Source organism: Lonchura striata, chromosome 5 (assembly GCF_046129695.1).
Source record: "Lonchura striata isolate bLonStr1 chromosome 5, bLonStr1.mat, whole genome shotgun sequence".
In the NCBI taxonomy this organism is placed as follows: domain Eukaryota; kingdom Metazoa; phylum Chordata; class Aves; order Passeriformes; family Estrildidae; genus Lonchura; species Lonchura striata.
Genome location: NC_134607.1, coordinates 76766 through 92981, shown reverse-complemented (window position 1 = coordinate 92981; position 16216 = coordinate 76766). Strand labels below are relative to the sequence as shown.

The 16216-nt window shown below is 42.9% G+C and overlaps 1 protein-coding gene across 1 annotated transcript in view; it reads left to right on the top strand.

Annotated features, from left to right (window-relative positions):
* The window catches only part of AKR1D1 (aldo-keto reductase family 1 member D1), a 35134-nt gene extending 25926 nt beyond the window's left edge, over nt 1-9208 (top strand). The window contains exons 5-9 of the mRNA XM_021539204.1: nt 2306-2428; nt 4145-4254; nt 4729-4894; nt 5670-5752; nt 9043-9208. Of these exons, the coding sequence (XP_021394879.1) occupies nt 2306-2428; nt 4145-4254; nt 4729-4894; nt 5670-5752; nt 9043-9085 (525 nt within the window). The 3' untranslated portion in view covers nt 9086-9208. The remainder of the gene's footprint in view (nt 1-2305; nt 2429-4144; nt 4255-4728; nt 4895-5669; nt 5753-9042) is intronic.
* Nucleotides 9209-16216: the final 7008 nt, after the last annotated feature.

Below are 16216 nucleotides of genomic sequence, written 5' to 3'. Positions count from 1 at the left end.
CTTGAAAAAATTAATATCGTTTCACTTGCAGGAAAAAACAGATTTTGCTTTAAAGCTCACCATAAAAAAACCCCAAACAATCAACCAAAAAAATGCTATTAAAAAAAAGAAGAATCAACATCCCACTCAAAACATCTCCCCTGAAAAACAAAGCCCAAGACCTTGCCATCACTTGCTATTAGAACAAGTTCACTCACTTCTAAATTTACCTATCGGATGGGAACATAAGACTTTTCTGCTAAGAAAACTTGGAAGGAAGTAGCATTTGCCTGAAAGATTGCACCCTAGATTTGTTTGTGATGTGCTCTAGTACTTTAGGCAGTGTCTCACTAAGCCTAGTGTCACTTGCCTTCAGGATATTCAGTGAGGAAGAAAGTGAGACTAGCAATCTCCTCGCATTTCTGCATCTCAAAGCCATGGACACCTCTATAGTTCATGGCCAGAGCTGCTCAGCTCTCCCTCTGCACCAGGTCTGATGAAATAGCATCACTAATTATATCCAGTTCACACCAAGAGAGATAAGAGGTGCTACTACATGCTCCACTTCAGCTTGCACTGTCCAGATCTGGATAGTCATGTCCCAGTTTAGCTCTACTTGAGGTACAGCAGATAAAGAAGAAGAATGGTGAAATTCTAAGTGAAATTTTGAAGGGGGTGAGAGCCCAAAGAGGACCTGAACTTTCCCCTGGCAGATGAGCCATCCAGGCTGGGTCTCAGAGGGAAGGGGGACTTCCACATTAGCTATTGATGTTACATTTGAATGTGGCTGATGCACTTCATTCCCCTCTTTTCACAGAATGGTTGCTCAGATGTCAAAAGCATCTGAGCTCTTCCAACTCTGCTACATTATTATCTTTGAGCTGGTGTTTAATGTAAAGGTCATTCTATAGAAACCACTCTCTTCAGCTAATAAGCCAAGAAAAAAATAGGTGATGGGGAGTGCCTGCAAACAGCAGCATTAATATGAATTAAAATGGCTCAAACTCAATCCAGATAATTTCACTCTCTGTTTGGTGTTAGCTGGCAAAAATTAATCCAGACTACTGTATTTGCTGACTTGTCACTGAGTGATAGAAGGCATATGAGGCCAACTAGAGGTCATCAAACATACAGTGCCTCTTACCTCCCTGCACTTCATTCCCCTCTTTTCACAGAATGGTTGCTCAGATGTCAAAAGCATCTGAGCTCTTCCAACTCTGCTACATTATTATCTTTGAGCTGGTGTTTAATGTAAAGGTCATTCTATAGAAACCACTCTCTTCAGCTAATAAGCCAAGAAAAAAATAGGTGATGGGGAGTGCCTGCAAACAGCAGCATTAATATGAATTAAAATGGCTCAAACTCAATCCAGATAATTTCACTCTCTGTTTGGTGTTAGCTGGCAAAAATTAATCCAGACTACTGTATTTGCTGACTTGTCACTGAGTGATAGAAGGCATATGAGGCCAACTAGAGGTCATCAAACATACAGTGCCTCTTACCTCCCTGCTTTCTGCTCCTGTAAGACCGAAAGAATAACAAAACCTGGAAGGGCATCCAACTCCATGGTGGGGTCTGCTCTGCCTCAAAGGGTCGCTGAATTATTTGTGTGCAGAATTTCAGACAGCAAAGGGGAAGACCATAGCAAAGGACCCCCTTTCCCCTTAACAACCCAGCAGATTAAGACAACAAAGACCATGGAACATATTCATATCCAGTATTCATTAGAGTTTCTCAGCTACTAGGATTTGTCTGAAGTGCAAAATATCTAGAATGCCTGTCTCCCATCCACTGGTTTGTTTTTCTTTTTTCTGCTTGATACTGTACTGAAGTTTTCTGTGCAGGTTTTGTGATGTGCTTTCCCAGATATTTAGGGAATTTCACTGGATAAAGACTTAATATGAAAAACTGTCTTACAATCAAAAGGAGCAAATTGACTTATCAGGAAAGCAATCTGTTTTGTTCACTTTGCCTTCTCCAGCTTTGAGGCACTGCTAAAACAGCATACAGTGAGCAAAACTCCCTAAAAGTTGCCTGGCATTTAAGTATATATATATATCTCAGGTTAAATCTTTCTGCTCTCCAGACAAATTCTACCCTCACATGAGGTAACAAACATTAGGGCTTGGTCCAGAAAGCAGGTTGACACAGGAAGTGAGTTTGGTTTTGGAGTCTGGACAGCACCAGCCTTCCTGCTACTAGAGTTGTTAGTTCTGCTGCAGCAAAGAGTCTCAATAATGGTCTATCTTCCACCTCTCTCTAAAATGCACGCTCCAAGAAATCAAGCCAACACATGGGACTCCTCTTGTCTTTGCTTTCTTTGCAGGCTCTGGAGGCATGTAAAGATGCAGGCTTGGCAAAGTCTATTGGAGTATCCAATTTCAACCGCAGGCAACTGGAGATGATCATGAACAAGCCAGGACTTAAGTACAAACCTGTTAGCAACCAGGTATGACTGCAAGCCAAGGGCAGTGCCTACCACGGTGGCACTGCTATTTGGGGAATGCAAACACAGAGAAAGGTGATGTGTACATGTGAACTTTGCCACAGATGCTGCCCTCCATACTTCCATTTCTAGCTTGAAAATATTACTCTTCCTATCTAGGCTAAAGATCAATATTGGAAGGCTCTAGAGCAATCACTTTCCTCAGTTTCTGCTCCAGAACTTTAAAAACGGTGCCTTTGTGCCAAAGCTCCATAACAATGCTGAGTCAAAGCAGATCTTAGATTTCTGCTATGTACCTTACTTCAAGCCCAAAAAGACTCAAGAAAACCATTCAGATTTAACCAGTGCTCAATGAAGCCATATCTACCTTAGTTGACACCAGCACAACTCTATAGATCCTGAGTCACTCCAGGCTTCTCAAGTGTAAAAGCCATTAGAAGCAACTCCTGAATTTCCTGTACTTGCTGTCTTGTACTTTTCCTATAAGGCATTTCTAAGAACTAGAGAAAAAGTTTAATTAAAGGAGACCCTGTTATGTGACTGGCCTGAGCTGAACAATCCCGTGAGGATGACAAGCACATCCGAGTTAAATTACAGCAGTGGGGCTCTGAGAAGGTGACAAGTGGCAGCGACCCATCTGAGTGCCCAGTACCTTTGGCTCTGTCATTTGGCAGGTCTCTGCATTTCCTAGAAATCTCTGGGAAGCCCTTCTGACTTGTCTGGCACAAATATCCACATTAGCAGTAATAGAGATGAGGCCAGGGACCAACCAGGACCAACTTCCCACTCCCAGCACGTAGCCTGGAGGGCTTGGAATGGCCATGAGGCACGGCAAGGAGGCTGGCCACAGCTTTCAGTTCTGTGTTTGGCCTGGAGGGAAAAGCTGCCTCTGAGAATAGGAAATTCCAGCACCCTCCCCTGGTATTAACATGCCCAGCAGGTGCAAAAGTTTCTGGCGTGCCCCTAGGACTGCACTGAGCATTTCTGATGCTTCCTGGGGTCAAGGAAAACCAGGCAAGAGATTAAGGTCCGCTTAGGGCAGCTGGCCAGCAAGCATAGAAGTGCCAGATAGCTTCAAACTTGCCAGATAGCAGCTACTGCAAACAGTAGTTGCCCTGTCACCTTTTAGACATCCATTTCCCAGAGTCTGAGACCACAGCCAGAAAATCCATGCCTAAGAGGGAAGAGCGTTTGCAATGTGGGAGGGCAGACCTTGCAACAAGGTCATAATCTCACCCTTTCAATACCCCCACCCCCCACCTTTTTAACTGGGACAGTTTATGCCAACACTTCCCTTAAAACAACATCAGATTAGTCATCCTGAATGCAAGAGGCAGAGAAATGGAGAGCTGACCCACATGAGATGGGTTACCTTCTCAGTTTACTCATCTAGTGAGTTTGCCTCACCTCCATAATCCCCATTTATTGCCACCTTTCTACTTCAGGCCAATAAAATTTCCCTGCAGCCAAATTATGGTTGCAGATATTAATCTGCTGTCCACCAAAACCCAAAAAAAAAAAAAAAAAAAAAAAAAAATCAATCACCCAGCAACGTACAATTAGAATAATAACCACAGAGGATGTTTCCCTATTCTCTAATTTACATTTATCCTTTCCTGAAAGCATTACCTGGTCTGTAGCTCTCACAAATATTGGGATATCTTTTGCTTCTGTGTCTGGTCCTGTTGATTAGTCATTCTTTCTCTGCTACTCTTGCAGGTAGAATGCCATCCCTACTTCACACAACCCAAACTCCTAGAATTTTGCAGACAACATGACATCGTTATTGTTGGGTACAGCCCATTGGGAACCTCAAGGGATGAATCATGGTAAGTCCCCGTGTTACTTTCAAATAGAGGGACAACATCCAGGGAAACATAGTTCTCCACTGCTGGATCTCCATGCAAAATACCTCTGCCCCCATTTTTTAAAGTGATTTTGAACCTCGGTGTCTAAATATTACTGTTGTAAGTGTAAACTTTCAACACTCCTGCTGCATGCTGTCATCAAAGAATGCCAGGTGTCTGCATAGGAGGTTGCCTTAGGTCTCCTCTAACAGAAGGCAAGTGTTTGGAACAGGGAACGTGTGAGGCTTAGGTGAGGAAGGAGAAACGAAGTCAATGTTAAGACATCTCACAGGAAGTTGCCTTTGACAATGCGCCAACCTAAGAGCCAAAGCTTTTCTCTCGTCTTTCACCCTACTTGTCAAAAGGCACAGTGTTCTGTCCACATACATGTAGATGCCCCAAGGTTTTGACATTAAAGATTAGGAGGTTTTTTGTTTTCTTCTCACTTTTTTCCAGGGTAAATGTGTCCTCTCCTCCTTTACTGAAAGATCCTCTGCTGAATGCCATTGGCAAGAAGTACAACAAGACTGCAGCACAGATTGCTTTGCGTTTCAACGTCCAGCGAGGGGTGGTGGTGATCCCAAAAAGTTTCAATCCACAACGCATCAGAGAGAATTTCCAGGTAAATTCATACCCCAATAGTACATGGATAAATCCACTTACACTGGCTTAGCCCCTATGGAAAGTAATTTCCCTGTTTTTTCTGTAGACATATGTAAGACTTGATCAATGGCAAATTTTGCCACATTTGATGCTTCTTGTCCCCACCCCTAAAGGGTAACAAGGTATGACAATAATAGAGCAGTAAATAGAGGAAATGTTGACGTCTTTTGACCCTCTGGAGCAGCTAAAGCTCCAGCTGGTGGTGTGTCTCAGAGCACCAGCTGCTGCAGTGAGCAGCACAAGCAAGATGGGGTAACTCAGTAGGTCAGCAGCCCAAGGCTGCAGGAGCTCAGGAAGGACTGATTGTTCTGCCCCATCTTCAGGTATGGGACAGCTCTGCTAGAGAAGGGTTGCTGCACACAACTTTGACAGAAAGGTTCACAACCACGCCACTAGAAAACATTTGGTTTGACTACCACCCAAAAATAAGATGATTTGTTCCTGCATTCCTTGCGGCACTCAGTACTCACACTGCTTCCTACTTTCCCTGGAAATACACTGCTTTCAAAGCTGGTGGCTCAGTATTGCCAGACTACCTTCCACTTCTTGCAAAAGAGGTGTAGGCAAATGTGACTGGGCTTATTCATGTCCTCGAGACTCCTGCAAATGCAAGTAAGGATGGGTTTGTGGGAGAGATACAGGGAGAAGGAGGGATCGTACTTCTGGAATCTGGAACATATGAAGGTTGATTATGACAAGAAATGCTAACGCATTCCTAACATCTCTTCCAATAGATCTTTGACTTCTCCCTCACTGAGAACGAGATGAAAGAAATTGAAGCCCTGAACAAAAATGTTCGTTATGTGGAACTGTTAATGTAAGTACAGGAGAAATCTTAGATCCTCATAGACCATTCCTGTTCTTTTGGAGAATTAAAAAAAAATCACTTCCTTTTAATATTAACTTTTGCATAAACAACCCTATTCTAAGGTAAGGCTTAAACATGAGAGACTTTGAATGCAGCCTGAATATGCTCCCAGACCCACTGCAAAAATAAGTGTACAATATTGCCTGCAGCTCAGGTTCTCAAAGCCCACTTAGTAGAAAGTGAGTGTATCTTCCTGTTCTATTTCTCCTCCATCTCCTTAAACTCCTTCTGCTATGTGGGAATAGTGGTCTCAGACACTGATAAGGCATAGCACCATTCCTATCTACAAGTGTGGACATTGGAGCTGAAGCAAATAAAATTGATTTGTACCTTCTTCTAAGAAAAACAGAAGAACAGAAAGAAAAAACTGCTAGACCACTTCCTAATTATCTCTTCTGAGACCTATCAAGGCTTGATCTCTTGCTGCTTGTCACTTAAAGCTTACCACGCAATATAGTTTTCCTTCACCTGAAAGCTCAGACCTAGCCAACAACCTCTCTCTTCCACAGGATGAGGCTGTTTGTTTATCCTTCAGCTCAAAAGCATCTACAGCTTATGACCAAACTTTGCTTTCCCTTTTCAGGGCACTCAATAAGTAGCCAAATGCTAGAGATTGAATTCCAAGCATTTCTCTTTTTACCTTAGATTATCTGTGTCCTGCTAAGTTGTAGCGTAAAATGAAAAGCATTGACAACAGCATCAATAGCACTCTAAAATGTTGACCATTGCTCATAAGATAGAGGGAAATGTTGCAAAGAAACAAACAAACCACTTACTGTGCTGCATAAATATGATCAAAAATATGCACTAAGTTTAAAGCATCATAATGGAGTTCATTTTTCACATTTAAGCTCAGCCAGGTGCTCTGAAGGTTTAGTTTCTTAAAATTTAAAATAGCCCTCCATCAATTAGCAGTACTCTCACAAATGGCCTAGGAGATTCTTAAGTGTGTTTTGGCATCTGACACAGTCTGGTTTTATATAGCAAAATTGAGTTATAGCATAATTTAAATTTTGAAAATTATATACACAAAATGTAACCTTGGTGCAAATTCAAGAGCCTTTCCCAGAAGCAAAGTTAAAGACTGCAAATGCCCACAGGGGAAGAACTTTCTAAGCCACCAATCTAAAATACTAATAAGTTAAATGCTTTGCTTTATTAGACTGAATTTGGTCACAGGAGGCCACCAAGGATAAGGAAAACAGGATGCATAGGAGGGGCATTGGCAGCTCTAGCTTTCACAAGAACTCCATGCTTGGGGAAAAATGTTCAAGCACAATCTGATCTCAGCTATGAAAAAAGCCTTATTGGAAAAGTGATGTTGCCACGTAAGGAGCAGATACATAGATTTATATATATAGATATAGATGCCTACTCTGCGTTACCACACTGAAGTGTCTGGCATTGACACTGCATCAGACAAATTACCAGCCTAAACACATTTCTTATTTCATCCAGCAATCTGTATCTGAAAAAGTCAAACCACGATACAGAGAGACTTTTGGTTAGTCAACTTCTTGGAAAACCTTTGACTGCTGTGATGCACATGCCAGCAGGAATGGAAAAATCCAGCTTTTCTCTGCTTCTTCCCCTTATCAGCTATCATAAGGGTACAGTGTGCAAACCTGTTGTTCCGATGGTATGAGTAAGCCCATGCAAACAGGATAACGCAATCAGTGGAATGAATTAGCCAGTTAAGCATCTGAGAAGAAAATGGAGGTTTCATAAAAACATGAGTGCATCAGAAAATCTTAATCTGAAATTGTTTCTTCTCCTCTTGGAGAAATCTGGAAGCATTGTGCAGGGCAAGTTTTACATTAATGTATCTACTTGATTTATCTTATGTTCCCATTCTCTGCTATGGATGTTTCTCCTTACCAGTTATGCCAAGCTGCACTGACTCCTTCCTCCAAGTGAATAATTTTCACTCAAAGGACTCAGACTTTTGAATATGTGAGATCTGATCAGCAAGCATGCTCAGTAGATTAAAAGTAGAGATAATGACACTGGCAACTCAGACATCATCAAATTATACTGAAGTCAAACAAGCCAAAGTTTTGCAGCTTGTTTTGTTTTTTGGGATTTCTTTTCAACCAACTCAATCTGTTAATGTGTAAACACTTGATCTTGGCTGAATATTGGAATGAAATGTTTTGACACAACCAATTCAAAATGTTTGATGCCTTCCCGTTAGTTACCTTCAATATTGTGAAATGTGTCCTTCCCAGACTGGAACGATTCACAGCTGGATAAACGCCAGTATTTGTTGCGCTGTGCTGTAAGGCAAGGCAGCCAGCTGCCATGGTGCACCTGAGAATGCTCTTCAGAAATTTTTCATTTAGCTAATGGAAAGTGTTTGTCAAGCCAAGGCTTGTGATTTAGCATCAGCTTCTCAAACAAACAAGAAAACCCAGAACAGAAAACAGCTACCTCTCCCTCAAGTCTGCCAATAATGGGCAAACACAATGTTATTTTTTCACCTGAAATTGACCCTGGATTTTGTTCTTGCCTTTACAATGATCCTGGATTGTGCACCTTCCCTGAGTGTGCAGTTGCTAAAAAGATGCCTGAAATGTCTCTTTGTTAGGATGCATCCATGACCATCCCTTCCTCCTCTGAACTGCATCATCCTAAAGCTTATTTGTAAATTCTCTGCCACTGTAGATGTTGCCAGAGTATCTACATGTAGGCTGAGCTAGAGGACAGCCAGACCTAGTTTAGATGGCAGCTGCTTGGGAGAGCACCACCCTAGACCCAGACCTGTTCATGCCAGCTCTAAGGGCATAAGACCAAGTAGAAGAGTCTGGTCTCTCTACCTCTTCTTCACACATAGCCCTTATTTCTAGGCATCTTTCTAGACATCTGAACAAAGTCTTCCCTTTCTACAGTGCACACATGGTGAAGTCATCCCCCTTTCCTAAAATACTCACCTGAGTTAATTAGTGAGAATAGTTGACATCCAGAGTCCTGTTGATTTTTCCCATCTCTCCTTAAGATATTCAATCTTTATGCCTGAAAAATGGTCCTTCACTGTCCTCTCCTTAAATACACAGGCTTGCTTCCAACTCTGCAGGGGCAGTTATTCAGAGCAGAACAGCTTCTGAGTAAGGAGAATAGCCTTCCATGAAGGCCACATATATATTGAAAGGAAGAGGCTTGCTGACTGCAAGGCTGACTGCAGTGATCTGATATCTTGCTTCACCCAAGGAGCTCACTTGTCCAATCTGACCTTTCCACAGGTGGCGTGACCATCCAGAATACCCCTTCAGTGATGAATACTGAAAAAGAGGTGGGTCTGGACAACCAGCCAATGCTGTTAGGCTTTGCTGAGAGACACTCAATGTTTGGTGCTTTGTCTTCATGTAAGGCTGCTCAAATCAGCATTAAAAACATGACAATTATTTCTTTTTGTCTTGTCAGCCTCTTCTTGTTATTGATGACCACATCTATTTAATTCTTTGAATTTCTGGTTTTGGCTTAGCAGGCTTTAATGCTGAACACTGAATGTTCAAGACTGATCGCTGATAAAACTGGAGACTTCACCTAAAAACAAGCTTGCTAGTTCAATCAAAATTGGTTTCACTTAATGGAATATTCTTCACTTATCTGAAACAAAACTTTCCACTTCAGTAGGTGTGAGGCAGAATCAGAATCACAGAATGGGCAAAGTTTGAAGAGGCCACAGAGGGGTCACGTAGTCCAAACCAGTACCATTTACTTTTGCAGCTAGAGCAAGAGAAAGTCAAGAGTGGTGAACTAACTGAATCTGATAAACATGCATATTTTTGCTGATATGGATTAGGTATGTCCACTGCTTCATGCAACGAAACCCATTCAACTCTGACCAGAGTGTTCTGCAGCTGCACATGTGAGCTTTATTCCATAGGTACATCCCAGCGGGCTCCACATGGAACTAGTTCAAGCCCTAAAGCATTACACACATGCTCATATTCCCACACACACTGCCCCCCTCAGCTGAGGACCTCAGTAAAACACAAGACAGTGTATGACACTTGTATTACATTGTACTTTGTTATTCAAGGGTAGCATTGTCTAGCATTGCACACACAACCTGCAGCTACAACTAGGGAGGTCCTCATCTCATGAGATGAAAAATCCCTTAAACTTCTTTCATGCTCCACTAACTGATATCAACCCAAGAAAATTTGTGTTCACTTAAAAATTGTTATAAACATGAAGGCAGAAGCATGTGCACCTGGGTAAGGAAGACCGACTCTTTCAGCATGAACTTCTTGTTCAGACCACTTGTTTGCAGCCTATAAGTGCATCTGCCCATACCCACATCTGCAGAAGGCTACTTTGCGTCCCTGAGCCCAAGAACCCCAGCTTCCTGCTACTGAAGGAGTACACTGGAGAGGTATCAGAGAAGAAACTAAACCATACACTCAGAGAGAAAGAGTACTTCATGTACTAGAATGTACATACATTGGAAAATGTGTCATGCATAAGCTTCACTCTATAGCATCTGCTTTTATTTATTACCATTGCTATTTATGATCCCTGGAGTGACTGGAACAGGAAAATGCCAGAGCGTGCAGTTCATGGAAACTCTTCTGTATGGTCATGGTGTGCTCCTCAGAGCTGAGACAAAGAGGGACAGGGATGACCACTTCACAAGAGCAGCAGGGAAGGCTCCCAACAGGGTCAAGTGCAAATGCATCCCTGGATGAACTCAGGGGGCACCACTGGAGAAGTCAGGCCCTTTCAGCGAGGGTGGCCTTCATGTAGAATTTATAAATCCATTCATAAATCTATGCCAACAAAGGAGAATTCTGCTTTCTGGGGGCAATTCCCATTTTATTCTATTACCCACTTAGACCAGAGTGGGATATAAAAAACAAAAGTGAGGCAGATGTGTCTTCTTTCTCCTCAGATATATTAGAAACCTCTTGGTGTAGATCTAAAGACAATCCCAAGGTCAGATGGAACTCTGTGCCCAGGGGTGTTCAGAACCCCTGTCACAAGTCCTGCTTTGCCCCTTTGCAAACAGCTGAGGTCCTGGTCAAAAAACTGAATAAAATCCAAGTCTAAATTCAAGTGCCAGAGAGGAGGAGTTACCACCATACCCAACATGTTATTCCAGTTGCTTCATAAGCAAAAGCCCTAAATAGAGCTCACAAGGCTCAACTACTTAACAGTAGCACTGTACAAATCTTTGCACTGTAACTTGACCAGGTGCCATTCTCCAGTCACAGCCAACATTCAGGCCAGGTTTGGCAAAGCACTTGTTGTCTACAACTGCAAATGTCAATTCCTGCTTAGCTTCGATACTCACACCAGCCCCTTTTGCAGCTCACTGCTCTCTCCAGGCATCCTCCTCCCTGAGGTCAGGCAGCACTGGAGATTCTAATAAAGCAGGTGATCATGTACATGTGAGTAAGGAAAACAATATGCTGAAACCTCTCTAACAGGAAATACCATATAATCAAATCTTCAACCTATACTGATTTAATAATGCAGGACAGATTGCAAGAGATCCTCCTGCCCAAGTCATGCCATCAAATTCCTCCCCCCTCTAATTTTAATAGAATCCTCCTCCTTTGCATCTGATGAAAAAAGATTCAGCCTCTTCCCAGGGGCAAATGCTCCCATACTAGTTTCCATCAGTTATGAAACTGCTACTGACATATAGCCTACTTTTCCCCCCCAGTCTGCTCAGTTTCAGACCATTGGTCCCCATTGCTCTTCAACTTGCCCTACAAAGAAAAGGTTTAGATGGGGGGATATAAACGGGTCTGCAGGTCGGAGCTTGGGAAACCCATTCTACCAGCAGCTGCACAAGGAGAGAAAAAAGCCCCAACTGCAGCCCCAAGTATGATTTGCTTCCATCTAGCACATTTCAGAGTCATTCTGGCCTCACTGCCTGGTGTGAAACACATCACTTGAAATGGTCACGTACAGCCCTGCTCTAACTGGAAAAGTCTGGCATGGACGGAGGGAGTTCTAGCACCCCCTGCTCTGACAGGACTCACACATCACAAGAATAGACCAAATCGTGTACTGGAAAATTTACTCACTTTTATGGTAAATAACCTGAATTGTTTGTGACTCTTTTATGTGTAGCTGCAAAGTGAAGTGAAATCCAGACCAAAAGATGTTTGCTTCAGCTATGCACAAGTTGCTTTATAGCACAGAGAAAACGATGCAGCACTTTAGATTCTTTTGCAAACTAAGAGCTAGTGTGGTCAGCAGAAGCCCAGGTGATGTGCTAACATCCCCAGCAGCATAGCATTTGCCACCACAGTCGATTAGAGGCCAGGCTTAGCTGGCATTCCCTGCTGTTACACAAGCTCAGGGCAGAGCACAGGGCTTTGGATGCAGCAGCCATGGGCATGTGCATGTTCACGTTCAGCTGGTGAAGCAACTGGAAAGCACTGGCACGGATATCGTGCAGTGTGCTGACACCACCCCACCCTGTGCTGCACCAGGAGAGGAATTTGTTCCCCCTTGGGGAGGCAGAGCTTCCTCTCCCCCAAGACTAAGCATCTGGAATAGGAATCTGTTCCAGAAAGGACATGCATCCAATCTTCTCTTAAACTGTGCAAGAGAAATAGGGAAAATAGTAAGAAGCAAAGTGGGATGGACACCGTGTACATTTTTGCAGTCTTACATTAAAAAATGCCCCTTGGATTTATATCACATTTTCGTACCACAAAGCTGCCAACAGATTTTACAAGAGTGTGGAGGAAAGTGCAAGTGGCAATATCAAGCCATCAGCCAGAATTAGGATGCAATTTTGGGTAGACAGCAATGGAAACGGGGAAGGGAAGAAAGTACCTCCTGTAGTTTTCACCTGTTGCCTGCCAGTAAAGCCTGGGTGAAAAAGTGAGATCTCTCCTGCTGGTCTAAGTGTAATGATAACTGAGGGCAGATAGTGAGTTTTGCAAGCAGTCAGAGAGGATAGGTGACCATAAAAGCCAATGCCATTGGCTGCATGCAGCAGGGTCCTCATTTAATGATGCTTCTTCATTTCATTCTTTTCTGGAATCCAACAAAGCCCAAAAGCTGCTCACCTCCAGACTGGCAGAATGTTTAACCATTACCACTTTTCTGGGAAGTGCAATGGTATTCAACAGCAGAGAGGCTGGTACATTCCTTAACTAATTAAGATCACCTTGTAACTAGAATCAGAGTTGATTCATCAATTTGGTGTGTGAATTAAGTGTGGAAGCAAAGCCAGTGTTACAGGGACTCTTAAAGGAAAAGAAATCACATGCCTGGGATGTGCAAGACATTTCTCAAATCTCCACAGCAAGCAGTGAGGATAAGCTCAGATCCTTTGTGTAGAGTAAGTCAAATCTGAAGATTTAAGATGAGATGACAACCTTTCTACTGTGAGTAAAACCAGTGTCTCCTTGTTGCTATCTGCCAGATCAAAACACTTTGAAATAAATCAGTTTCATATTTGCAAGATGATTTCCTTATTTTTTGAGGGAAGAGGAAGGGAGGGATCTGCTGTTCCAAAACATTTTTCCTAGGTCTCAACAAGAAAATTCACACGTCTAGAGGTAGGCACTGGTGTGGAGAAGAAAGTCCCAAAGAGAGTGACATGTTAGAATGAGATTCAGCAGGCTTATTTCACTTGTGACCTAAACTGCAAACACATTTGCCTTTGGGGGCAGAGTAATCAGCACGTAGTTGGGTACTAGTGCACTTTTTACACTAATTGATTCTCAGCAGTGCCATATTTCAGCTCTTCCCAACATCCTACTACCCCGGAGCAAAAACTCCAGCTTATAATAAAGGGCTTTGAGAGTGCAAAAGCCAAAAAAACTTAATTTCCCAGTGCCAGACAGACTCCTTGGGGAACCCTAACTCAACATGCATGAGCAATACTCACAACAGGACAACACATTGCAAATAAAATGCAAAGCAGAACCAAATGGAAAAAGAGGACAGAAAGAAGGAGCTGGAAAGGAAGACAACACGTGTGTATAAACACTTACACATGGACACCAGGGGCTCCACTGGAGGAAGCAGCTGAGCTTCTGCTCTGTAGACTGCAGAGCTACCTGGGTGGAGGTCTCAGATCAGTCTAAGATCACTGAACACAGCAAAGGCAAAATTCTGCACCAGGACAAATGTACACTCAGTTTAAAGATAAACGAGAGCTCATGATGACCCAGAATATGTCTCAGAGTAACCTCACACATAACAAAAGTCCATGCTAGGGCAGGCTGCTGAGGACATTGGGTAGGATCCTGCTGACATTGCAGCACACAAAAATCAGTAGTGACTGCTGACACAAGGTACAGATGCACAAACCGGAGGCCCCATGCCCTTACTGCAAGGAAACTCATCCCAAGTTTTCTCTTGCCCCAATTAACCAGACCAGTATTGCTCTCCCAAGCGAGGACAGACCCTTGGGAAAGCTAGCTAAGGGTATTTTGCCTTTGTGACCTCTTCAGAAAATTACTTTGTTCCTCATGCCACTACCTCAGCTTCTACCTACAGGGTGACACCCTGCCCTGGGTGTGAAACAGGGAGGTTTCCCAGAAAAGTGATCCCACCATCCCACATGTTCAGCAGTGATGGATCTGGACAGTCCAGAACAGCCCAAACCAGCTGTTTGGCAGCATACCTTGCAGTCAGTCCCTGCTTTTCCACTGTGGTGGGACTGCAGTCCTGCTTTTTTTTTTTTTTTCCCTAAAGGATTATGAGGAGATTGCATTTACATATTATTAGCTATATTGATCTGTACTTGAGGCACTTCAAAGAGGAACCTCCAACATTCAGAAAGTTTCTTCTCTGTGGATCAGAAATCGACACCTACATTCAACATGCTATCACTCTGGTCCCCTGTGAAGTACAGTCCTTCCAGAAGAGAGTGGGAGAAAAAAGCAGAAAAGTTAAGCACTGATTTAGGCTACTAATTTTATTCTAGTCGTGGCATTTAGAGCATACCAGGAGTCATTAACTTCCTTGGCAATCTACACCTCTCCAGGCCCAAGACCATCAAGTTACTTGGCTCACAGACTTCTGTTTCCAGAATTTGTCTTTGAGTGTGCAAGAGTTTGAGGCCATAAAAGCAATTTCAGAGTGCATGATAGGAGGAAGGGGGCCCTGTAATTCCCTTTCCTCAGCACTCAGAACACTGAAAAATGACACAGGAAGTCAGGTTCAAATCTTTATGGGGGTTTAAACCTACATACCTCACCTTATCCACTTACCAAGCACTACAGTCTCATGGAAAGCATCTGGCTCCATCTACACCAAACTTTTCAACTTTGCACAAGCCACTCATCAGGGTAAAAGGGAGAAATAGCTGAGAAACATAATGTACTTTCTTGGGAAGGAGGGCACTCACAGTCCAGACCTCACCCTGGTCACTGGTGATAGGAAAACACAAATCAGGGATCAAACCTTTCCCCCTTTGTACTATGGCTCATGCCAGAGTTATGCGAGTTGCTCTCTTTGCTGTTTCTTTTGGACACAACACCAGTTTTGTCATCAGAGAGGATCCTCTGAGTTGGAAAGGATGATATGAGTATCAATTCCATCACAATATGAGTAAATGTGAATTTCACTGCATTTCTGGCATTTATTACTACAGTGACAGCAAGCCCTGCAGCATCCCTCAAGCAAACACATGCCCTAGCAGGCTGCAGAGCTACTACAGAAATAACTGATTTGCACATCCTCACCCAATAGTTCCAGCACTCCACAGACATCAGTGATTGACATTTTGTGACTTTGCCTCCTCCAAATCTTATTCCTTGACCCTCTTTGCAGCTAAACACATCCATTCTTGTTCTCTCCACTCTCACAAGTTTCTTTTTTGCCACATGTATAAACAACTAAATCAAACATGACTGCTGAGTGAGGGTTCCCTTTACACACTCTCACTCCCTGCAAAGATTACTTGGATGCTTGCCTTCATTTTTTCTGGATTCTTCCTGTTCATTGAGGAAAGAAGCCTTGACATGGCCCACCTCCAGGGAAAGGTTACTCACCCAGCATTTAAAAACAGTATAGTGTGTGAAATACGTCTTTCCAGTAGCATCTATGATGGAAGTGTGGATACACTGTGCTAGTTATGAGAAATTACAAACCAAAACTAATTAGGAGAGAGAAAGCACTAGGAAACACATGCAAAAATGCTGCTTTTTAGTAATTTTGATCTTGTGAAGGTTTATGAACTTTGTGTGGAATAAAGGTATGACATGCCCCACAAAATTCATTTTCTGGCAGAATCAAGACTGGAAAAGGGTAAAAATGGTGGTGGGGATTGGATTAGCAATGATCAATCCAGTTGATGGATTATGGAGACTGACCTGTTTAGTGTGGTATGGAGAGAAACAAATATTCTCCTGTTGCAAACCATATAATAAGGGAGCTGCAAGCCTCTACATTTATAGCCCATATCATGGTACAGGAATGAGGAAATATTCA